The sequence below is a fragment of the Lepidochelys olivacea genome (genome assembly GCF_965140295.1).
Source record: "Lepidochelys olivacea isolate rLepOli2 genome assembly, chromosome: 10".
Lineage (NCBI taxonomy): Eukaryota > Metazoa > Chordata > Testudines > Cheloniidae > Lepidochelys > Lepidochelys olivacea.
The window spans coordinates 50,122,102-50,148,409 of NC_140420.1; the positions used below are offsets into that span (position 1 = coordinate 50,122,102).

At 42.6% G+C, this 26,308-nt stretch overlaps 1 protein-coding gene across 4 annotated transcripts in view; it reads left to right on the forward strand.

Annotated features, from left to right (window-relative positions):
• SCAPER (S-phase cyclin A associated protein in the ER) overlaps window positions 1-26,308 on the forward strand; it is a 348,781-nt gene that overhangs the window by 108,298 nt on the left and 214,175 nt on the right. For all 4 annotated transcript variants that reach the window (XM_084641327.1, XM_084641328.1, XM_084641329.1 and 1 more), the window contains 5 exons: window positions 438-593; window positions 3,100-3,242; window positions 17,876-17,957; window positions 19,570-19,722; window positions 21,912-22,019. In XM_084641327.1, the coding sequence (XP_084497453.1) occupies window positions 438-593; window positions 3,100-3,242; window positions 17,876-17,957; window positions 19,570-19,722; window positions 21,912-22,019 (642 nt within the window). The remainder of the gene's footprint in view (window positions 1-437; window positions 594-3,099; window positions 3,243-17,875; window positions 17,958-19,569; window positions 19,723-21,911; window positions 22,020-26,308) is intronic.

Below are 26,308 nucleotides of genomic sequence, written 5' to 3' on the forward strand. Positions count from 1 at the left end.
AAGTAAATTTAATTTTAAAAAGATGATTAAAGGTATTCAGCATGGTACTTAAATATGTGAACAATCCGCTTACATTCAGTGGAGCTACTTGTGAGTAAAGGTAGGCATGTGCTTTAGTACCTTTCTAAATCAGGGCCTTATAAAAAATAGGGGTTTAGTTTATAGCAGTTCTTGATATGTAGGATAATCTAGGTAAATTATTTTAAAATATGCCTATTTTCTCTCATGTACATCCAAGTCCTTAACAAAGGATAGCATCATATTGAGACTAAACACGAGAATTTTTGATGAAAAACCAGGGACATGTGAAAGGATACACTGTGCTGCAAATCTCTTATTATCCGCAAAAGTTAGAAATGTACCTGGGATAGACTCCACTAAACGGAAAATCTTACTTTAACTCTTCAAATTTCTTGTACTTTTTGGTTTAATTGCAGGTAAATGAAATTGCATTTATAAACACCTTAGAAGCCCAAAATAAACGTCATGATGTGTTGTCCAAACTAAAAGAGTATGAACAAAGACTAAATGAATTACAGGAGGAACGCCAACGGAGGCAGGAAGAAAAGCAAGCACGTGATGAAGCTGTTCAGGTATAATGTAACTTTTCAAGTGCAAAAAATAGTTGCAAAAATACAATAAAAGCAGTATATTTGCTCTGGTATGAAATTTTTTATTTATCTCCTACACTAAATTACAAAAGCAAGATTCCACAGATAACTTCTTTTACAATGCTTCAGGAAGCTAGGAAAAATGTGATTGTTAAAACTTGTACAGGGCTGTTTATACAAATACTGGATAGTTGCGACTCGTCATGTCTTCAATTTTTTAAAGAATTTAATGGTTTCCTTGTAATGGAATAGCAAATAGGTTTTAGCAATACTGAGGGCTTTATGATGAAAACCTGAAGATATTCAAAGCAAAAGCTGTAGTTAAATAGTCATCATATGCATACTATCTTAAGTATTCCAATTTTATAGGGCTACTTAAACACACAAAGAAAAAAATGTTTGTGTGTTCCTGGAATTCTATATTTTTGACTACACCCTCCCAATGCTAGATTTCTCTAGCTTCATACATCTGCTGTTTGGCACTGCTTCCTATGTTACAAACCAAAGCATAACTTTGTCTCTTGTGTAAACTCCCTGTTCTTCTGTATACATCCCTCAGATCACCACAAGTATCTTTTGGCTGTGAATCTTTAATCACGCTTCCTTCAGTGCTCACTTAATAATCCTGTGCAGTTGATAGGTATCAGTGGTGAGTAAGATTCTGCCTCTTTATGGAAAAACAGAGCTCTCACTTTTTCACCTCTGATAGCTTAGAGGGTCATGCTGAGACAAAGGTAACTACACAGGAACCAGAAAACATACTTACCCCATCTGCCTTGATAGAACTTGGGCTGATCACTCAAAAAAACCCTGGGTTCCCAAGGATTGTCTGGCTCACCACCTGTGAAAGAGACCCATTAGACTGGTTCAATCTGTGAAGAACATTTGTCCCTAATCATCTCCCTAGCTTTCCTCCTCATCTTCAAGGAATGATCCACTCCTTTGTGCTTGCAGCCTGTCGTCCTGCGGTCTCAGCCTGCTTTTGCTCCCTTGAGTACCTGCCACTTCTCTAGTCCTACCCTGATGGCCCCTCATCAGGGGCTCTAGGCCCCTCTCAGTCTCAGGCAGAAAAAATCCTCCAAGCAGTCTTACAGTCCCCCATGCCACCACCATTCCTTTCTCTCCACAGATCCCTTTGCTTAACTAAAGACTAAGACCCTCAGCCTCCTACTGTGCTATTTCTGTGCACAGCACACTACAAACACAGAAGGCTGTCTGATGGTGCGTTTGCAGCTCAGTGTTCAGAAGACAGTGGAAAGGTTAAACGCTAACTTATCGAGCTGCTGCACTACACCAAAGGGGGCTGCTTCTGTTTCCCTGGAGTCAACTGGAGATTCTCAGAATAGAGAGGACAAAGGAAGTTGGCCGATGGGACGCTTTTGGCAGACTCCCAGGACCTGTGTCAATGTGGCTGCATCTACTCTGCAAAGCAATAGGCCTCGAACCATGGGTCCCAGATTGACTCAGGCTTGAATCCTCCAGCCCCAAATAGTCCCAGGATCCTAGATCCAAGCCTGAGTCTGAGAGGGGTGTGTGCGTAGGCTGAAGCGGGGTTTGGGCTCCAACCTGAGTCTGAGCCTGGGCTTACATTGCAGCGTAGACATACCCTTAAAGAGTTGTGTTGGGGAGGTCCAGCAGGTCTAGCAGTCTTTTCTGCAGTGCCCGATGATGCACTTTGTGTATTAAATATGGCAGTTTGCACTTTCGTGTATTTATTTAATTGTACAGTCAGTCAAACATGCGGTTACTTTTCTTGTTTACCTTTTTTAAAAAAAGGAAATTAAATGCATTCACACAATGTTATTGAAACTTTATACAAATACAAGTTAGAATAATCATTTATGGTTCCCATAGTAACCATAACCCAGCCACATTGCACGTGTATATTAAGACATTAAAACTAACACCCATATGTAGTAACACAAAATATTACATATGTGGAAAGGGGGCTGAGTTATGACTTCTATTGTCATTATAACTTTGAATTTCCTGACTTTTATTAGGGTAAAATCAAAACCATAGATAAGTTGTTTGTTCTTAATAGATGTAAAGATTGTATATCCAGTACTTAAGTTACCATGCAAAATGGTTCTAGGATCATGCTCAAAGACTTTGGAGTTCTTTGAGAGGATATTTTATTTTTATAGCATAGTCTTCAACCTCTAAGAAGTTGAGAATATACCCAAATGTCACTGTTAATTGGTCAGTCTTTTTTGAGTCAATTATTGAGTGAATAATGTCTTTCATGTGCAAACAAACATGTATACCCATTTACTGCCTATAGGAGTGCATACAACTGCACATTCAGATTATTATTTAGGTGGTTATATGTGTGTATATTTGTGAGCATCTTTGTGTGCGGGCATCAAGGCTTCTGTCCAGTGCATATCTGGTCCTTAGAGCCTTTAATGATGGTAAAATATGATTTCATACCATTGTTAATTTGTAAATAAAAGTGAGTAGCTGAAAATAACTTTTCTATCATTAGGAGCGTAAAAGAGCTCTGGAAGCAGAACGCCAAGCCCGGGTTGAAGAGCTGCTGATGAAGAGGAAAGAACAAGAAGCTCGGATTGAACAGCAGCGGCAGGAGAAAGAGAAAGCACGGGAAGATGCAGCACGGGAAAGGGCCAGGTAGTTCTCCTTACTATCTTGGGCCCTTTTTCTGCCTGGTGATCCATGCAAGTAGACTTTTGCTCCTGTACAGATAACAATGCAGCCTTGGGGCTTTGGTATTTTTGGAGAGTAATATTAATAAATATTATTTATAAATATTTTCAAATACAGAAGTTAGGTGAATCATATTAATAATAGGTCCTTTCTGGCAGGTTCCTTATTCTGTGTTGAAAAAGTGCTGTGTAAATTTGCAGTGCACACTACATACATTATTATTTTATTATAGTATTAAAATTTGCTGTATCATAAACTTTTATTACTAACAAGACCTTTTAACAAATTGCCTTTTTCCTTTTTTTTTTTTTAATGGTTTGTCCATAATCAAAAGTCCACAAAGAGGTTTTTAATACAATAGCCATTTCAGCTATTCAGTGCTCTATCTATCTTGGGCCAAATATGAGTTGGATGTATATATAACTTTTGACCTATTGAATGTAGGTCAATCATTATATTGTACATGAAAGACTTTCTTTATGTTAAAATCACCTTCTGCTTAAGTTATTAGTGTTTATTTCTTTTGTCTGAATCTTGTTCTCAGTTCTCCCCCCCCCTCCTTCTGAAAGCATATAAGTAAAATATATGCTACGTTCTTTTTGTAGCTGAAGTTTTTTATGACTAAAGGATCATTGGTTTAAAACAAAAAAATTTTTTTTGTCTTTTCTGATAGTCACAGCTTGAGCTCTTCAAAGCCATTTTAAGGAATATTCTAATCTAAGTAAAACATTCTGAATTTGTATTGATTTTTTTCTACATCTTCCAAGAACATAAATTAATCTAATTTGACATCATATAAAGACCTAGCATGCCATGAAATATTTAAACATGATGTACACAAAGGGCAAGATCCTCCAATTTGCTCATGACTCTTTGCGCCGTTCCTGGATTGCGCAGAGCCTGTATAGCCAGCTCTAGGATGCCTCTGCCACAGTGAGTATGGTTCGGTGGAAGAGCCCATTTGTGATTTCCTCCATTTTCTTTAATTCCCAAAGGACTTGAGGAAAATTAGGCAGAACAGAGACAGAGTGATATTAGTTGCACCACTGTAGGAAAAGCCTTCCTGGTTCTTAGAAATTCTTGCTCTTTCCAAAGATCATAGAATCTTAGAATATCAGGGTTGGAAGGGACCTCAGGAGGTCATGTAGTCCAACCCCCTGCTCAAAGCAGGACCAATCCCCAACTAAATCATCCCAGCCAGGGCTTTGTCAAGCCTGACATTAAAAATATCTAAGGAAGGAGATTCCACCACCTCCCTAGGTAACGCATTCCAGTGTTTCACCACCCTCCTAATGAAAAAGTTTTTCCTAATATCCAACCTAAACCTCCCCCACTGCAAGATAGTCTATTCGCTCTCCCCTTGTGTTAAAGATTTCTTTCCTAACAGTTCAGTGTATCCAGACTTCAAGTCCCTTTATCTGACATCATGGCTGTTAGATTTTTAGGACAGAATGTTTTATGCTTATCTGAGGAGATCCGGACAGTTGTTTGGGAATCCAGGAAGTGTTATGCTGCTAAATAGAACTGATTATAAAAGGTTGCTCAAGTTAAAATCCTTTATTCTAGTTTCAGTTCATTTAGATTTTTTTCATATCTCTGGTGTAATCAAAGCTATTCCTGACAACTGTGTTTATTCATCAAGCTGTTGTTTCTGTGCACCATGTTGTTATGTAAGGGACCACAGTATAGTGTAATGCTGATTTTTAAAAAGAGCTCCTGAGGCAATCCTGGCAATTACAGGCCAATAAGCCTAACTTCAGTACCAGGCAAATTGTTAGAAACTAGCAAAGAGCAGAATTATCAGAAATGTAGATGAACACAGTTTGTTGTAAAGGGAAGTCATGCCTCACCCATCCATTAGAATTCTTTGGGGGTGTCAACAAGCGTGTGAATAAGGGTGATCCTGTCAATATAGCATACTTGGATTTTCAGTAAGCCTTTGACAAGGTTCCTCACCAAAGGCTCTTAAGGAGACTAAGTAGAGTGGCAGAGCTCCGACCTTGTCCCCGTGGGTCTGGCGCTTCCAGGCGGTTTATGCTAGCCTCAGAGGCTCACTGTGACCCTCCACGTAGCCCTTCTCTCTCTGGAGCCAGGGTACAGTTTACTGAGCCCTTTTCGTCATAAGCCAGCAAGGAGGTTAGTGAGAGAACTCCCACAGTCTCTGTTGTTCCTACGGGCTTATTCCAGAGCAGTTTAGCCTCCTGTCCTGACAGGGGCCTGTCTTCCCCTCCCAGAAGGTGTTTCTGTAGTGGTGGGTTGGGGGGAACCCGGGCCCACCCTCTGCTCCAGGTTCCAGCCCAGGGACCCTAATGGCAGCAGCTGTTGGCAGCCAACCTTTCACTGCCAGAGTTGCTACATTTCCCTGGGCCACTTCCCCCTGCGTCTCTCTCTTAACGCCTTCTTCAACTTTATCTTAGGACTCCCTTTCCAGTGGCTTGGGGGTGTCTTCATTACCCAGCCTTTCAGCTGCATTTCCTCTCCTCTGGCTCCCTGGCTTTCCTCAGCCTGGCTAGAGTGAGCCCTTCTACAGTATCAGAGGGGCCTTAATTAGAGTTAGGTGTTCACATTAGCTTAACAGCCTCACCTGACTCTTTACAGGCTAATTGGAGTCATGTGTCCACCCTAGCCTGGAGCAGCCCCTACTCTGGTCAGTCAGGGAACAGAAAAATGTTTATCCAGTGGCCAGTATAGCAACACTGAAGCCATCCTCAGCTGAAAGCACGTCTGATGTGTCTTAATGGGGCGAGGGGCCGTGCAGTGGGTGGCCGCCGTCTATTCTGCTGAGCTCGGATGACTGTCTAAAATCAATGTATACCAGCTAAACATGCAGCACAGCTAAACAGGGATCAAACTAGCACAGATCTCAAAATAAAAAACTCAAGCTAAAAAAAAAAATTATTACTCTGCTGTACCCAACTGGCCTGGGTCTATCACAGTAGTCCTGGGATAACAGGGAAGGTCCTGTCTTGGATCAGTAACTGGTTAAAAGATATGAAACAAAGAGTTAGAATAAATAGTTTTCACAATGGAGAGAGGTAACCAGCAGGGTCCCTCAAGATTCTGTACTGAGACCTGTGCTGTTCAATAAATTCATTAATGATCTGGAAAAGGGAGTGCACAGTGAAGTGGCAAAGAGTTCAGATGATACAAAACATTCAACATAATTAAGTCCAAAGCTGACTGCGAAGAGTTACAGGGGGATCTCTCAAAATTGGGTGCCTGGGCAACAAAATAGCAAATGAAATTCAACATTGATAAATGCAAAGTAGTGCACATCGGAAAATATAATCTGAACTACACATGTCTGAGGAGGGGGAGGGTCTAAATTAGCTTTTACCACCCCAGAAAGAGATCTTGGAGTCATTGTGGATAGTTCTCTGAAAACTACAGCTCAATGTACAGTTGTGGTCATAAAGGGTAACAGAATGTTAGGAACTATCAGGAAAGGGATAGAAAATAAAACAGAAAATGTAATAATGCCCATGTATAAATCCATGGTGTGCCCACATCTTGAATACTGTATCCAGTTCTGGTCACCCCATCTCAAAAAGGATACGCTAGAACTGGAAAACGTTCAGAGAAAAGCAGCAAAGATGATCAAAGGTATGGAATTACTTCCATATGAGGAAAGATTGAAAAGGGTAGGCAGTTTAGCTTAGAAAATTGACAATTAAGGTGGGGGTCTGATAGAGATTTATAAAATCTTGAATTGTATGGAAAAAATGAATAGAGAAGTGTTATTCCTTTCTCACAAAAGGAAAAGCAGGTGTCATCTGATGAAATAACAGGTAGCAGGTTTAATACAAACAAGAGGAAGTAATTTTTCACACAACACACAGTCAGCCTGGGGAACTCATGGGATGTTGTGACAGCCAGAAGTATAACAGAGTTTAAAAAGGAGCTAGATAAGTTCATGGAGGATACATCTATCAAAGGCTTTAGCCAAGCTGGTCAGCTGTGTAACCCCATGCTAGTGGCATCCCTAAACCTCTGGCTGCCAGAAGTCAGGAGGGTAAGATGTGTGGATCTCTCCAAAATTGCACTGGTCTGTACGCTATTCCTTAAGTGCTGGTACTGGCCACAGTGGGAGATAGAATACTGGGCTAGATGGACCATTGGTCTGACCCAGTATGGCTGTTCTTATATTTTACCATCCTTACTTCAAACAATTTTTAAAAGATCTTATGAACCTGTACTCGCCCTTTCCAGGAGACTAATTATCCTTGATATTTGAGTTTTTGTTAGCCAGACTTAGGGAAGGGGCTTGTAGATTGTTGCTTTTTGTACCATCTGTCACTCAAAGTCTCATTTCTAGTGGTCACTACCTTGGCTGTGAGCATTTTGGAGTAACAGGCTCTGATGGCCAAACCAACTGTATACCATATTTCATAAAGATTAGGCAGTACATAGGCTTCACCCCAAGTTTCTAAGAAAAGTGGTAAAGCCTCATAGGCGTCTTGGGCTTTTAGAGATAGTGAAGAACTTAGGGATGATTTCAGGGGCAATTAATACCTTCAAGGGTTGTACACACTACCACTTATGTCAGCATAACTTATATCCCTCAGGGTTGTGAATAAGCAATGTAAGATACATCGACCTAAGTGCCAGTGTGGACAGCGCTAAGTCAGTGGGAGAGCTTCTCCCACTGACATAGCTACTAACTCCTGCAGAGGTGGTTTTATTATGCCGATAGGAGAGCTTTCTCCTGTTAGCATAGAGCATCTTCACCAGACACGCTACAGCAGCATAGGTGCACCAGTGCAGCTGAGCTGCTGTAGTGCTTCTAGTGTAGACTTGCCTTCAGTCAGTGGAATGTTGATTAAGGGAATTACAGTTGCTCAACTCTTGCTCAAAAATAGTTGTGTCCATGTTGCTAGGCATGCAACATCTACATTGTGCCTCTGTGGAAGAAGTGGAATCAGAAAACTAGTTATTGTGGGTAAGTGATCCTTTTTTGCCATACCTAAAAATCATTTCTGCCTCTTCTTGTCTCCCATTCCCGAAATGCTCAGTCAACAGGAACATAAGAATTGCCATATTTGATCAGACCTATGGTCTGTCTAGTCCAATATCTTGTAACAGACAAGACTGGAACAGGAGCATCTTTGATTGCTATACCACGCTTCCCTACTGAACCTGGAATGGAATTCAAGATCCCAAGCCTCAGCTTTCTTCTGCTGTCAGCAAATATCTGTGAAACCTGCTGACAAAGTGTGCATCTCATTCCCCTCCAGTGGCTGGTCCACATAGGGGATGACAGCCTACTACTGCTAGTCATTACTCCATTAGTTCAAGTGACAGAGGTCTGTGCTGAGAAGCTATGATTCCACTCAAATTCAACAAGAATTTTATCATCAGAATTTCCAGCTTTTTAAAAAAAACAAACTATCAAAAAAATTTGTTAAGAGTGTTAATGTTGCAAAGTCAAGCACTCAAAAGTTAGGAAATGCTAGACATAAGGTTGCCTGTACAACTTTAATTTGTTGTACATTAGGATAGTCTGTACATTAGGATAGTCTTTTAATTACGTACTTTTTTTTCCACAGAAGCCTGCTATTTGATATTTTGTTTTATCCTCATTAGTTCAGTGTGTGGCTTCATGCTTTATTAACTGCATACTATTCAAAAGGGGTATAGGTCAAATCCTATTCTGTCCCCTTTGCCCATTTCAGTGGTAGACAGTGGGAAGAAAGCTGCCCTAAAAGAGCTGCTGGGAAATAGAGGAATCCTTTACTTAGAGAAATTCTCTGGTGACATAGAGTCAGCATACCAACTCTATGCCATCCATTCCTCGTTCTCCTCCCTTGGCATAGGGATAAGGATAGGAAGAGGTGTGGCCACAGTGTCTTGCAACCCTGTGATTTGAACTGTGGCAGACCTCGTCCCCATGGGTCCCGCGCTTCCAGGCAGTTTATGCTAGCTTCAGAGGCTCACTGCAACCCTCCACATAGCCCTTCTCTCTCTAGGGCCAGGGATACAGTCTACTGAGTCCTTTTCATCATAAGCCAGCAATGGAGGTTGGTGAGAGAGTTCCCAGTCTCTGTTGCTCCTACAGCCTCATGCCAAAACAGTTTAGCCTCCTGTCCTGACAGGGGCCTTGTCAAGGTTCCTCCCCCATCTGAACGCTAGGGTACAGATGTGGGGACCTGCATGAAAACCTCCTAAGCTTATCTTTACCAGCTTAGGTCAAAACTTCCCCAAAGTACAAAATATTCCACCCTTTGTCCTTGGATTGGCCACTACCACCACCAAACAAATACTGGTTACTGAGGAAGAGCTGTTTGGAAACGTCTTTCCCCCCAAATACTTCCCAAACCCTTGCACCCCACTTCCTGGACAAGGTTTGGTAAAAAGCCTCACCAATTTGCCTAGGTGACTACAGACCCAGACCCTTGGATCTTAAGAACAATGAACAATCCTCCCAACACTTGCACCCCCCCTTTCCTGGGAAATGTTGGATAAAAAGCCTCACCAATTTGCATAGGTGACCACAGACCCAAACCCTTGGATCTGAGAACAATGAAAAAGCATTCAGTTTTTTACAAGAAGACTTTTAATAAAAAATAGAAGTAAATAGAAATAAAGAAATCCCCCCTGTAAAATCAGGATGGTAGATATCTTACAGGGTAATTAGATTCAAAAACATAGAGAACCCTTCTAGGCAAAACCTTAAGTTACAAAAAAGATACACAGACAGAAATAGTTATTCTATTCAGCACAATTCTTTTCTCAGCCATTTAAAGAAATCATAATCTAACACATACCTAGCTAGATTATTTACTAAAAGTTCTAAGACTCCATTCCTGGTCTATCCCCGGCAAAGACCCAGCATACAGACAGACACAGACCCTTTGTTTCTCTCCCTCCTCCCAGCTTTTGAAAGTATCTTGTCTCCTCATTGGTCATTTTGGTCAGGTGCCAGCGAGGTTACCTTTAGCTTCTTAACCCTTTACAGGTGAGAGGAGCTTTCCCCTGGCCAGGAGGGATTTCAAAGGGGTTTACCCTTCCCTTTATATTTATGACAGGGTGGATCACGGGTATCTCCTGAGCACTCTGCGAGCGTTTGGCTTCGGACCCCAGTTTGTGGGTTTTCTCCAGGTGCTGTACGCCTCCGCAGAGTGTCTGGTCAGGCTCAACTGGACCCTGACCGAACTGGTCAGCTTCAGGCGAGGAGTACGGCAGGGGTGCCCCCTCTCGGGCCAGCTGTACACTCTGGCGATCGAGCCCTTCCTCTGTCTCCTCCGCAGGAAGTTGACAGGGTTGGCGCTACGGGAGCCGGAGCTGCGGCTGGTCCTGTCGGCATACGCCGACGGTGTGCTCCTCGTGGTCCAGGACCCGGGCGACTTGGCGCGGGTGGAGGCTTGCCAGGCCGTTTACTTGGCAGCCTCCTCCGCCCGGGTCAACTGGGTCAAGAGCTCTGGCTTGGTGGTAGGGGACTGGCGGCAGGCGAGCTCCCTCCCACCCGTGCTTCAGGCCATCCGGTGGAGCGCGGGTCCGCTGCTCTATCTCGGGGTTTACCTTTCTGCCACGCATCCGTCTCCGCCAGAGAACTGGCACGGTTTAGAGGGCAGGGTGGTAGAGTGGCTGAAGAGATGGACAGGACTACTCCGGTGTCTGTCCCTTCGAGGGCGGGCACTGGTGCTTAATCAGCTAGTCCTGTCCATGCTCTGGTACCGGCTCAACACCCTGGTCCCGGCCCCGGATTTCCTGGCCAACCTCCGGAAGTTGATTCTGGAGTTCTTCTGGTCAGGAATGCACTGGGTCTCTGCAGGGTTTCTCCATCTACCCCTGGAGGAGGGAGGGCAGGGCAGGGCCTGAAGTGTCTCCATACTCAGGTCCATGTCTTCCGCCTCCAGGCCCTGCAGCGGCTCCTTTATGGTGCAGGTAGTCCGGCGTGGAGCGTACTGGCGCACGCCTTCCTGCGCCACTTCCGAGGGCTCCGATATGACCGGCAGCTCCTTTATCTCCATCCGAGGGGTCTTCTGCGAGACCTCTCCAGGCTGCCGGTCTTCTACCAGGACCTCCTCCGGACCTGGAAACTGTTCACAGTGACCAGGTCCATGGCAGCCTCCGTGGGGGAAGATCTCCTCGCGGAGCCCCTGCTACACAACCCCCAGCTCCGTGTGCAGGGGGCGGAGTCCCCCTCGGTGTGCCAGAGGTTGGTCCTGGCAGAAGTTACCAGAGTTGGAGACCTCCTAGACTACGACCGAGGAGACTGGCTAGATCCCCTGACGCTCGCTCAGCGCATGGGGCTCTCCAGACCTCGTACTCTGCTGCATGTACTTCAGGAGGTGAGGGCCGCTTTGCCGCCCGCTGCTCCAGTTTACCTTGACCTAAGAGAGGGGGCGCCCCGCCCACCCTCCACCCCAGGCCCTCCGGACCTTTTCATCGGGCCCCTGCCCCGTGGACCTGACTGACCCCTTCACTGTGAGCCGGCTACGCGAGCTGCAGCCGGTCCGGTTCCAGACTGTGCCAAGGAAACATCTATACACGCTCGTGCTCCACACCCTTCACATCCTCACCCTCGCGCCCCGCCCTGACACAAAGCGGCGGGACCTCCTGCCACCTCTAGAGGGTGAGGAGCACCGGTGGGCCAGCCAACCTTAGTCCCAAGGTCTGCCGGGGATATCAGTTGGCGGCTCCTTCACGGGGCAGTGAGCATGGGCGTGTACTTGGCGCGGTTCACCCCAATCCCGGACACCTGCCCCTTTTCCAGCGTGAGGGAAACCCTGGCGCACGTCTACCTGGAGTGCACCAGGCTGCAGCCCCTATTCCGGCTCCTCACGAATATTTTGTTAAGATTTTGGTTGCCCTTTTCCCCTCACCTCCTTATCTATGCACTCCCTGTCCGTGGCCCCACTAAGTCACGGGACCTCCTGGCCAGCCTCCTCCTGGCCCTGGCTAAAGTGGCCATCTATAAAACCAGGGTGGGGAGGTTGGCCGATGGAATCTCCTGCGACTGTGGGGCCTATTTCCGATCCTCTGTCCGTTCACGTCTCCGGGCAGAGTTCCTCTGGGCGGCGTCCACTGACTCCCTTGACGCCTTTGAGGAGCAGTGGGCGCTCTCCGGGATCCTCTGCTCGGTGTCCCCGTCCGGTTCCCTTCATTTGACCCTTTGACCGCACTGCTGTCCCTGTTGTTCATTAGTTGTCCCCCGTAATTATTTGGTTTTCCAGGTCCTGTGGACCCCCCCCTTAGGATGCAGGGGGGAACCTTTAGCCCGCCCACTTCCTGGATCCCAATATTGCTACTTTGGTGTACCCATCTGTCCTGGGTCTATCGCAGGACTGGTAGAATGGCCTTTAGTGGGCATTGCAGCTGGCATATGTTAGAGTAGCCCAAAGGTTTCTCTAACATAAATCAGTCCAAACATGAGTCCTGCTGCCATGGTTCAGGGGAGTGAGTTTGAATTTAAGTCACCCTCCCTCTTGGATTCTGGTATAGCTCAGTGGGACCCAAGGATGTGGCTCATTATTTTGCTGTTAGAAATACTTGAATCTTATACTAAAAGACTTAAAACAGAATGGAATGGGTCATTTTGGAATATCTACATAACTTTTCTTCAAAATCCACTCATTTTGTGCATCTGGTGGTGATTAAAGCCTTCTTATGAAAGGGGTAGTGTATGTAAAAATGCCTGTTAAGAGACCCTGTGCCCTCATGGCACATTAGCTTGATTCCCAGTAAGACTTTAGATGCAATTTCTGAGCATTTTATATTCCAAAGAGATGACATTCATAATATGGAAAATTCTACTTCTGTCAATAGTAATCATACAACTGTATTATTGAGCCTAATGATATACAAATATGTTTTACATATGGACCAGTAAGCTATGTAAGGAGTAATATTTATGTTTCGTACTTAGGGGCACTGAGTCTTAGGAATTTTTATCTACGTTAAAATATTGATTCAAAAACCATAGAGTTATCTTATCTTTGTCTTAATTTTGATGTCACATAGAGGAAGAAAACAAATATGTTCTCTAAAATAAGTTCTGTTGCATAATCCATTTTGGACGTTGTGTTCTTTGGGTGTGTAGTGTGAGTCAGGAGTTCTTTAAAACCAAAATCAGGATTTTCTAAAAGACTAAAGTGCAGGTATTGCTTATGTACCTCAGGGGAGATAGTACATAAAGTACATAATTTGTCTCATCCGTCATCTCCTTTTCCCCCCATGGCAATTGGAGGAGTTCACTTACATTTTCTGAAAGGACAATTGTGCCTAGTATTCACTGTCACCCTTGTTCTCCCTGCCTGTATTTCTATATTTTCTGTGCTTTTTTATTTTTTAAGTTTTAAGTTTTTAAGTTTAAGTTTATGCAAGCCTTCACCAGAACTAGTTTATTCAGTAAAGTACTTCTTAATATTTTACTTTTCAGTTTTCTTTAATATTTTTCCCTTTCTACTTTTGCTGTTCAGATTAGTTTTATTTCAGAATATCTATTGTTTAATTTTTCTCATTAGCGAGTATGGCAGGCACAGTCAAAAACAGAAATGCCCCAAAAGCAGCAGGAAGATGTTGGTTTCAGATTACCATGATCACAATATTGTCTGATTGGGGTAGATCTTGTTAGCTTTGAGTGTGATATTTCTTTGAGTAACACACTGAGCTGTCAAGATCTGGGAAGACCAACTAAAATAAATTACCCCTTCCATAATTCAAAATTGTTTACATAAGAAGGTTTGTCAAGACCTTTTTGGAATGATTGACTGTTTTGCTGAGAGTCTTACAACTCATTCAAAGCACTGAACTGTAGAGGAGATTCAAGTTCTCCAGGGCAGAGCAGCTAACGGGCCAGTTCACGTTGAATGCTCTCTTATAATACGTTGTATGCAGTGTTGATGTAGCCATGTTTGTCCCAGGATATGAGAGACAAAGTGGATGAGGTAATATCTTTTATTGAACCAACTTCTGTTGGAGAGAGAGACAAGGATTTGAGCTTACACAACACTCTTCTTCAGGTCTAGGAAATGTACTCAGTGTCATAGTTAAATAGAAGATGGAACAGATTGTTTAGCATAAACAGTTAACACACATTTCAAGGAACCAAGGTGAAGTGGCCTATTAACAGCCCTCCAGTCATAGGGAGGAAAGGAGGCAGGAACTTGGGGGTTGTATTAAGGGGGTTATAGATTGTTGTAATAAGCCATAAATCCAGTATCTCTGTTCAGTCCATGTTTCCTGTATGGGTTCCCCCTCCAACTGTATACCTCTAGATATCATCTACCACCCCACACTGGAACCCATATGGAGTATCATTAGACAATTGCAACTCATATTTGATGGGGCCACATTGTGAAAGAAATCTTTTCTGAACCTCCTCTTCTGGCCTTCAAACAACCCCCAACCTCTCCATCAGAAGCATACTCCACACAGACCAGGACACACCAACTCAAAGCAGTACCAGACCTTGCTAGAACAAAAGATGAAAAACTTGTAGACATATCTCCACTGTTACAATGATCAACACCCTCCACAATACACCTTTCAAGGTCCATGGGTTCTACACATGCCTATCATAACATGTAGTGTACCTCATCCAGTGTACTAAATGCCCCAATAAAAACTATGTGGGTAAAATAATACAATCACTGTGCTCTCAGTTGGACTCTACAAAAATGATAAAAGACAAAAATACCATATCACCTGTGGGTGAACACTTTTCACAAAGTAGTCACTCTGTATTTGACCTCTAGGTCCTCATCCTCAAAGAAAACCTGAACAACACTTTCAAAAGATGAGTCTGGGAGCTTAATTTCATAACTTTGCTAGAGACTAAAATAGACATACACTGAATAGAGATGCTGGATTTATTGCTTATTACAACAATCCGTAACCCACTTAAACTTCCTCTGACAAGCTTTTTTTTTCCTGTTCCTTGAGGACTGGGGGCAGGACTGGAGAAGTGTTAAAGGCCACTTCACCTTGAATGGTCCCTTGAAATATTTTTCAACTACTTATGCTTGAGAATCTGTTCCACCTTGAATTTAGATGAGATACTTGGGGTATGTCTACAAGGCAATTAAACACTCATCGCTGGCATAGGTCAGCCATGACTTGTGCTTGCGGGACTCGGGCTGTGGGGGTGTAAAATTTCTGTGTAGACATTCGGGCTAGAGGCCGAGCTCTGGGACTTCTCAAGTGGGGAGTGATCCAGAGCCAGGACTCCAGCCTGAGCCCAAATATCTACACAGCAATTTTTAGCCCCTCAGCCTGAGCCCTGCAAGCCCAAGTCAGATGGCCTGGGCCATAGGTCTTTTAGTCCTGTACCCTCTGAGTATATTTTCCAGACCTGAACAAGAGCTCTGGGAAAGCTCAAGAGCTTGTCTTGCTTACCAACAGAAGTTGCTCCAATAAAATATATTACCTCACCCACCTTGTCTCTCTTAGGCCTGGTCTTCACGAGAAAATTCGGTCAGCATAACTGCGTTGCTCAGGGATATGAAAAATCCACACCCCAGAGCAGCATACTTAAGCTGATCTAAGTCTCTGTGTAGATAGCACTAAGTTGGCAGAAGAATTCTTCTGTTGACCTAGCTACTGCCTCTCGGGCAGGTGGATTAGCTATGCTGGTAGGAGAGCCTCTCCTGGCAGCCTAGGCAGTGTCTGCACTTGAAATGCTACAGTGGCTCAACTGCAGCTGTGCTGCTGTAGCATTTCAAGTGTAGACGAGTCCTAAGATGATGTGTTAACTACTTATGCTAAACAATCTGTTCTGTCTTGTATTTAGTTGTGACACTCTGAGTACCTTTCCCAGACCCTGAAGAAGAGTTCTGTGTAGATTGAAAGCTTGTCTCTCTCACCAGCAGAAGTTGGTCAAATAAAAGATATCACCTCACCCACCTTGTCTCTCTACACCATCTCTAGAGCATTTCACTTTGTTCTGCTACTCAGTAGGGCAAGGGTGAGCTTTGACTTTTTTACGGGTTCAACCTATAAGAAAGGGGATATGTCCACAAAACCAAATGCTCACCTCTTTGTGTGCAACATATTCCCTTCAACCCAGTTTGGACATCCTTGGACCTTTGTTTTATTTCTGTTCTGTGTAGCATCCCTCAGTTAGCTGTAGTTGCGCCTAGGTCCTTGGTTCAAGTACATGAAATAAGCAGTTACTAGAATTGATTCCAAAGGTTTGGTATTGTGTGTATCAATGTATTAGATGCATAATTGATGTAAGTGCCTTCTTGATTGCTGAGCATAGCCAAAACTGCATGCATTGTGCTTCAATGACCTCTTTTGGCCCCTACCCAGGCTGCTTATCTTTATACAAACATTAACAGCAGCCAACTGTATTCTAATTTATAATTAAGGTTTGAAAATTCCATTTTCTCACTTGCTATTGGCAAGTGGGAAACTTGCCCTGCTGAATGTGTGACCGTAATAATTAATTTCTGCAGAATTTAAGCTTTGTTCTAAAAGAACAAAGTTTCTAATACTTACGGTTTCAAAGATAATTTTCCAAATATGAACTGATGAGGCACTGTCTTCTTGATTGTTAGTTCAAGTGCCTGTGCTCTGCTCTTGGCTTTCTGCAGAAGCAGTGGCAGATTGAACTTAAGACTGGAAAATTTCTCTGAACTATTCAGAACCCTGCAGGGAGCAGTGAAACTGTTGAGAATCATGTCACTTTTACAGTTTTCTCAATCATCAGCACCAGAGAAAAACACTTGAATATTCATGGGGCTGCAGGACTAAAAGAAAAAAAGCAGGGGAGATGTAAGAAACCTTTCTCTCCCTCGCATCAGTAAGCATCGCCTTCTTGCAGCCAGATGGAAGCAAAGGTGACTTCAAATGCATAAACACTCACTAGCCTGAGACTAAAGATGGGGCCACCTAGTAGGATTTAGAGACAGCGCCTTTTATTTCTTCTCAGTGCAGAAGGTGGGTTCACCAGGGCTTTGCGCATGGGACTTACTTGTGGGTCTTTCATGCATCTTGCATGTCAATATATGGCTAGTAAGTTCGGTCCTCTGGCTAGCAATTGTCTTGTAAATTCCTTTATTTACAATATGCACATATTTCTTATTGCTTTGATCAAGAGTATATATGAAACAGCAAAAACAGCAGTAAAGCTTAATTTGTAGAACTTCAGAAAGCTGCTGTGATCAGACCTTTAGCCATCATCATTTTCTGTCTCAAGCATTTTCCCCAACTGTTGTTTGACTCTGTGATTGGCCTTGTCTGCACTAGACGTTTTGGGGAAAGTCACCAATGTTTTACTCCCTGTTGTTGCTTCACAAGAGGTAGCAACAGTGGAAGTGCTAATGTAGACAGGACATCACATTCATTAGTGTTTTTTACCACCATGTCATCTATACCTGCTCTGAACTACACTGGAGTGGGTCTGGAATCTGGAACAAGGTCTCAAGTGTCTGCTGTTATGAGACCATCAAGATTAAATGCATCTATTATCTTCAGTAATTAATCTACTTTCTGCTGAACTACTTTTATCTCCCTCCTGAGCTACCTTTAACTTAAATGGCAGTTAATGCCTTCTCTGATTTTCTTTCCCCATTTCAAACATATATTACAACTATAAATGTATACTTCATACCTTTACCACTTTTGCTATAATACATATTCTCTCTTGGTAGAGATCGAGAGGAGAGGCTGGCAGCTCTCACTGCAGCTCAACAAGAAGCAATGGAGGAGCTACAGAAAAAGATTCAGCTGAAGGTATAACGGGAGTAATAGTCTTTCTAACTGAAAATACATTTTATTTAAAATAGAATTTCCACAACGTTATTTTCTTTAAGTACATTTTATTTAGCAAAGTCATTACAGTAGAGCCATATCATACCTTGAATTTTGCTACTGTAGTTCAGGATTTTTATCTAGACATCTGGCTTATGAAGATGGGTCTGATTTTGCTCTCACTGACACTGTAAATCAGAAATAATGCCATAGAAGTCAATGGAATTACATTAGGGTAAACCTAGTGTGGGATCAAAGTTAGGTCTAAATGATTTTGTACTTTTGAAGAAAGTCAAAATAATTTTGAATTTCTAATCTTACTATTAAAATGAAATTCTGGCAAAAATAAACGTCTTGGTAAAAAAAAAATTAAAACTGAAATGTACAGTTTGGTGAAAACAGTCTACACACCAGAGTTACACAGAAGAGGACCTGGGAAATGATGCCATTTTATGGGTCTTCACAAGTATCAGTAATGGAAGTATGGCATGTTCCTTCCTCTTCACTGCATAGAATATGGTCCCAGTCTTGCAACTGGATCCACTCAGATGCCTGTCAATTTCACTGGGTCTCTGCAGAAACACAGGGTTCCTCCAGTCATGTGGAATCAGTTGTAGGATTGGGAATGTTAGGTAGGATGCTGCAGTATGGCAAAACAGCTTGTAAAACTCCTACCTTATAAAGGACCAAAGACCAAATGATAAGAAGTTTGAACATATATCTATTCTATTTTGAGAGGCATAGAGATTTCCAAAGTACTAAGTGCTATTTTTGAAATTCTGGTGAAATGAGAAAATAAAACCTTTATCAAAGTCACAGAATATTAGTAGTAGTAATAGCATGATAGGAGTACCTACTAGTCTCCATCAGGATCTGGGGCCCATTGCGGTAGGTCTATACAATCGTATAATTTTAAAAAACAGACTGTTCTTTCATCTCTAAGTAATTGTCTGCTGTTGATCCCACTAATTAAGAAGCACTTTTGCTACACGTGCTCCTATTGTGAAATGTCATTGTTTGTCATACAGTTGATGCTTATAAGCCAATTTCTAGTATTAGGTAATATATAGGGTTTGGGCCATCCTTGTTGTGGTTGATAAACAAAACATTGTTTGAAAGGGTCTAGAGACTGTAATCCCTATTGCAATCTAAATATTAATAATAAATCATTTATACCATTGTAATTGATGCCATTTTGCTTTCAGTTCATCAGAGCAAGCATGATTACACCAGTAATGTCTGTATGGATTCTGTCTCGGAATTCTTCCTGAGGAAGAAATACAACATGAGCTCAGAAACTAAATACAACAGAAAACCATAGGACTAGATTTACCAAAGATGATGGAGTGATACTAGTCTACATAAATAACAGTATAGTGTTACATAAATAACAGTATAGTGTTAATATTTTAAATTATATCACTAAGTAATAACACATCCTTTTTGGCATTTTGGAAGGTATTATACATAAGTTTCAACTTAACTTTTCATCATCTAGAACTAGACAGTACTTAATAAACCTTGGTATTTCTGAACATTATTCATTTCTGTTTATTTTTATTTCATATTGTTTACCATTTGTTGTTTTATTTAGCATGACGAAAGCATTCGGAGACACATGGAACAAATTGAACAGAGGAAAGAAAAGGCAGCTGAATTAAGCAGTGGCAGACATGCTAATACTGATTATGCACCTAAACTTACACCATATGAACGAAAAAAGCAGTGTTCATTATGCAATGTCTTGGTAAGTTGCATTGAAGGAATGCTATCAAAAGTAATGGGCCTAGCTAAGCTTTCGATCTACCAGTTTTGTTGTGGTTTGCAGGCATGAATGTATTGTAAATGGAGTACTGCCCCACCATTCTCCCCCTGCTTCCTCGCTTTTGTGAACAGACAAAGTAATGATCAGATCTCTGAACTGTAGCAGATTTTGTGGGATCTTCGGCATTGAAGTTGCATTAGGTTGCTGTTCCGTTGCACTGCCAAGACAAGCAATGTTCCAGAAACAGGGAGAGAGAATCAAGTAGCCTAGGGCACCGTTCACTGAGCTGGAGCTAGGAGGTCTCGCCTCCCTTGTACTGATTGCTGTTTTTTTCTGTCTACTATAGACTCCTTATAATTGAGCAAGGGCTTCATAACCTACCCAAGAAGTCAGTCAAGCATCATTTCTTCATTTTATAAATAAGTTCACTGAAAGATTTCACAAGGTCACTTCAAGGAGAGCTGAGAATAAAAACCTAGTTTTTATCATATCGTAGACCTAAGTCTTGTCCACTCAGCCACACTGCCTGTCAGAATGAATGTGCCAGATCTATGTGCTCAGCTATCATGTCTCTAAATAACCACTATTCTAGCCACCATACCACACTCCCTTCCCAGAACCTGAATAGAAACCAAGATTCTTGATCTCCATCATTTTGCTGTTGTCTAAGAGATAATTGTGCAATTTGCTGGCAAAATGTATATCAATTCCTTCTCTATTGGTAGATCCAAATAGAGGATAACAATTCAAGGGGTAGAGGTCTATGCTGGAGATTTCATGGTCCAGAGTTCAAACCTTGCTGACAATCCAAATAGGTCTTCCTTCTCATTGCACACGATGGAATTTGTTTTCCCAGGTTTTTGTTTAAAACTGGTTTATTCATGCAGTGAGAAAATACCCTTAAAACAGGTTTTATAGTTAAAACAGTTATAATATGTTAATTATGGTACAACATAAAATAAAACATAAATGTTCCATATTTTAATCATTTGCCAATATTGCTTGCTTGTGTCATTCATTGGCAAGCTTGAAGATTAAGAGGTATGGTATTGACATTTACAAGAACCCTTCTTTCTGACAGAGTAAACGGGTATTCATGACTGTACACTTGGCTATGGAGTAGTCTCTGCATGCATGTTACCAGGGAGGCTTGCATAGTTTCTGTGGACTATAACCCAGAGACAAGGTGGTTGAGGTAATATATTTTATTGGACCAACTTCTGTTGGTGAAAAAGACACTGTTTCAAGCTACACAGAGCTCTTCTTCAGGTCAAGAGCTCTGTGTAGCTCAAAAGCATGTCTCTTTCACCAAAAGAAATTGGTCCAATAAAAGATATTACTTCACCCACCTTGTCTCTCTAATATCCTGAGACCGACTACATTGCTGGCTACAACAACACTGTAAGCACAGAGATAGTTCAGTGGCTGAATGCCCTGGATTGGTTTACATATCACAGAGAGACATGTAGCTCTTACTACCAGTACCTTGGATCTTGCTACTGCTTAGTAGAGTGCAATATCCGTGATTAATGTGGGCTAAACATGAGCATTGCTCTTAGCTTATTAGCTGAATTCCAGTCTGTATTTCTAGGCTTCATCTGCACCAGACAAAGTTGGTGTTGTCACCCTCTTGTGCTGTGCCTAGAACATCTTTATCATACCTCATGTCCAAACACGGAATTATTCCAAATGGTATACAGCCATTTACACCATTTGTGGAATAAACTTGCTTTGAGCAAGAATAAACAACTTGGGGTCCTCCACTATGTCAGTCTCCACTAGAACAGTGCCGTGGGTTGGAAACTATTGGCATGATAACACCAAAACCATAAAATGGTGGAATTCTAATTAGGTGGGTGGCCCTTCATTCTCTTGTGTGCAGCTGTCCACGTGCGCACCTTAGAACTATCCACAGACTACCTGAATGGAGCTCGCGGACCACTGGTGTCCGTGGACCACAGTTTGAGAACCTCTGTCTTAAGGGCTTTTACATGTTTATATTTTGCCATTTTTTAAATACATGTTTATGTTTTGTTACAATACCATGAAATTTAAGATTTAAATATCTGAAACTGTGAAATTCAAGATTTTTAAAATGCTATGACCGTAAAATTTACGAAAATGGACCATGAACTTGGTAGGGCCCTAATCATCATTTATTCTCATTTCAGATTTCCTCAGAGGTGTATCTTTTTAGCCACATTAAGGGGAAAAAACACCAACAAGCAGTGAGAGAAAATAGCAGCATCCAAGGACGAGAGCTTTCAGATGAAGAAGTGGTATGTTTTGTAAAAGATTTTAATATTAATATTCTTCTGCTTTACAGTGCCATCTGAAATGTAATACTTTAAGACAGATTTGAAAATTCTCACAGAACTAAGAATATAAAAAGTCAGGTATGAAATAAGAGGTACTATTGATAGCAATGCTGACTTCTTTGAATATGGAATGTTAAAAAAAAAAAAAGAAAAAAATGGAACATTCAAATACAATTATTCCAGTAAGTGTCAGATAAATAGATTTTCTATAGAAAATGGTGCAATGTATATAAATTAACTTTGTTTTCTAATAAGGTATTTTTTTCTATCCATCTAACCCAGTGGTTTTCATCCAATGGTCTGCAGACCCTAGGGGTCCTCAGTCTATGTCTAAGATTTCCAAAGAGGTCCACACCTTGATAATTTTGTAGGGGTCCGCAAATGAAAAAGTTGAAAACCACTGATCTAACCTATCCTGTGCTTACCACTGTGGTATTTGAGTGCTTTCCTATTGTCTTTTATATACAGTAAAACCTGCCAAGAGCAACTACTCATGGGAGTTAGCAAAAGTGGTTGCTTGTAAGAGGTGGTCTCTCTTCAAAGGTTTGCACACTGGCGAGCGGTGGTGTTCCATGGCCTCTGCAAGTAGTTGCTTGTGACAGGTGGTCTCTCTTCAGAGGTGGTCTCTAAATCAGGTTTTACTGTATAATTTTTCTGTCCGTTCACAGAAGTTATTGATTTATTATGAGAAGACTGTGCCAAGTGAGTCTGGCCTTTTGTTCTGCAGGTGCTGAGGTTAGTGGTCATTGTGTTGTGTTTGAGGAATAGGCTCTTTCTTCTCTATATTTCCTCTGCACCTCTCTAAACTCTACTCACACCACATTTTTATTTTTATTTTATTTTTTTACAGTAATACCCAATTTTGGTATAACTGCAAAACAGGACACAAAAAGGGCCCCTACATCTTAACAAGTAAAACAGCAACAACACACATCACACACATGCTAACTACACACAAAAAACCCAGGTCCCCATCCCAAAATAGTGTGTATTCTTGTCCCCAGCCTAGTCTCCTTTAGTTCTTCAATCAACCTCCTAGCTATCCTGCAGTCATGTCCCTTCCCATCTCCCCCTTCCTACCAGAATCACCTGGAAAAATAGGTGGATCTTGCAGCGTGTCCTGAAAGTAGGTTGGTCGATCCTTCTGTCTGTTGTATTTATATGGCCCTCATCACCGTAGTATATGAGCACCTCACGATCTTCAATGTGTTTATCCTCACAACTCCCCTGTGAGGTATCAAATCCAGGCTCTGGGACATGAAGATGGCTTTGGATTTCACTTCCTTTCTTGATCTAGAATGACTTGCTGTCAGCCCTCTCCATTTATGAGGAGGAATCTGTTGGCATGAGTGCCTCAGATGACCTCAGCTATCATTGTGATACACAAGGAGAGACATAGTCTTGCAAACAGCTGACCCCAAACTATTTAGGGCTCTAAAGATGAAAACTAATGCCTTAAACTTCACTTGGGAAACAGTCTCAGTAGCCAGAACAGATCTCAGGACACAGCATAGTGTGGTCTTTGCTTGAGCAGACATTAAACAAGTAGGCTGCCCATTTCTATGCTAGTTGCAGTTTCCAAACAATTGGAAAGGATAGCCCCATTACTATAATCTACCTTTGTAGTGACAAAGGTGTAGATAATGTGGTGAAACTGCACCCAAAAGAAGAAAACATAACCTCCTTCCCAAATACACATGATAGGCACACTTAACAATTGTTGATACCTGTGACTCCAGCAGCTGCCAGGAACCCAGCAAAATCCGTAAGTTATGAATATGAGAAACAAGCCATGGACTCTTCCTAGCAATCTGGAAAGCTGGTATAATTTCCACTGATTCCTCTGCTTAATTCCCTCATTGTGTAAAATTCACTTTAGTCTTGTCTAGGTTGAGTATCATCAATCTAGTTTACAGAAAGACAGAGCAGAGCCATTCAAGTGCAAACTTGTCAGTCCCTGCTAGGGTCTGCAAATGTGTTGTCTGCACCTCCTGGTCGATAGTGCTGAAGGGAGCAGTATTAAATTGTTTTTCCACAACATTCTTGATAATTTCCCACAGATATTAGGGATTCAAGATGGGACAGTAGTTATAGAGATTGCCCTTATCAAGTAATCATGGAGCAGGTCCTCAAGGAATCCATTTTGAAGCACTTGAATCATAGAATCATAGAATATCAGGATTGGAAGGGACCTCAGGAGGTCATCTAGTCCAACCCCCTGCTCAAAAGCAGGACCAATCCCCAGTTAAATCATCCCAGCCAGGGCTTTGTCAAGCCTGACCTTAAAAACTTCTAAGGAAGGAGATTCTACCACCTCCCTAGGTAACGCATTCCAGTGTTTCACCACCCTCCTAGTGAAAAAGTTTTTCCTAATATCCAACCTAAACCTCCCCCACTGCAACTTGAGACCATTACTCCTTGTCCTGTCCTCTTCTACCACTGAGAATAGTCTAGAACCATCCTCTCTGGAACCACCTCTCAGGTAGTTGAAAGCAGCTATCAAATCCCCCCTCATTCTTCTCTTCTGCAGACTAAACAATCCCAGTTCCCTCAGCCTCTCCTCATAAGTCATGTGTTCCAGACCCCTAATCATTTTTGTTGCCCTTCGCTGGACTCTTTCCAATTTATCCGCATCCTTCTTGAAGTGTGGGGCCCAAAACTGGACACAGTACTCCAGATGAGGCCTCACCAATGTCGAATAGAGGGGGACGATCACGTCCCTCGATCTGCTTGCTATGCCCCTACTTATACATCCCAAAATGCCATTGGCCTTCTTGGCAACAAGGGCACACTGCTGACGCATATCCAGCTTCTCGTCCACTGTCACCCCTAGGTCCTTTTCCGCAGAATTGCTGCCTAGCCATTCGGTCCCTAGTCTATAGCTGTGCATTGGGTTCTTCCGTCCTAAGTGCAGGACCCTGCACTTATCCTTATTGAACCTCATCAGATTTCTTTTGGCCCAATCATCCAATTTGTCTAGGTCTCTCTGTATCCTATCCCTGCCCTCCAGCGTATCTACCACTCCTCCCAGTTTAGTATCATATGCAAATTTGCTGAGAGTGCAATCCACACCATCCTCCAGATCATTTATGAAGATATTGAACAAAACCAGCCCCAGGACTGACCCCTGGGGCACTCCACTTGACACCGGCTGCGAACTAGACATGGAGCCATTGATCACTACCCGTTGAGCCCGACAATCTAGCCGACTTTCTACCCACCTTATAGTGCATTCATCCAGCCCATACTTCTTTAACTTGCTGACAAGAATACTGTGGGAGACCGTGTCAAAAGCTTTGCTAAAGTCAAGAAACAATACATCCACTGCTTTCCCTTCATCCACAGAACCAGTAATCTCATCATAGAAGGCGATTAGATTAGTCAGGCATGACCTTCCCTTGGTGAATCCATGCTGACTGTTCCTGATCACTTTCCTCTCATGTAAGTGCTTCAGGATCGATTCTTTGAGGACCTGCTCCTTGATTTTTCCAGGGACTGAGGTGAGGCTGACTGGCCTGTAGTTCCCAGGATCCTCCTTCTTCCCTTTTTTAAAGATTGGCACTACATTAGCCTTTTTCCAGTCATCCAGGACTTCCCCCGTTCGCCACGAGTTTTCAAAGATAATGGCCAATGGCTCTGCAATCACAGCCGCCAATTCCTTTAGCACTCTCGGATGCAACTCGTCTGGCCCCATGGACTTGTGCACGTCCAGCTTTTCTAAATAGTCCCTAACCACCTCTTTCTCCACAGAGGGCTGGCCCTCTATTCCCCATGTTGTGATGCCCAGCGCAGCAGTCTGGGAGCTGACCTTGTTAGTGAAGGTGATCAAGAACAGTCAACTTGGATTCACCAAGGGCAAGTCATGCCTGACCAACCTGATTGCCTTCTATGATGAGATAACTCCCTGTGTGGATATGAGGAAAGCTGTGGATGTAATATATCTTGACTTTAGCGAAGCTTTTGGTACGATCTCCCACAATATTCTTGGCAGCAAGTTAAAGAAGTATGGATTGGATGAATGGACTGTAAGGTAGATAGAAAGCTGGCTAGATTGTCGGGCTCAACAGGTAGTCATCAACGGCTCGATGTCTAATCGACAGCCGGTATCAAGTGGAGTGTCCCAGGGGTCGGTCCTGGGGCCAGTTTTGTTCAACATCTTTATTAATGATCTGGATGATGGGATGAATTGCACCCTCAGCAAGTTCACAGATGACACTAACCTGGCAGAAGAGGTAGATATCCTAAAGGTA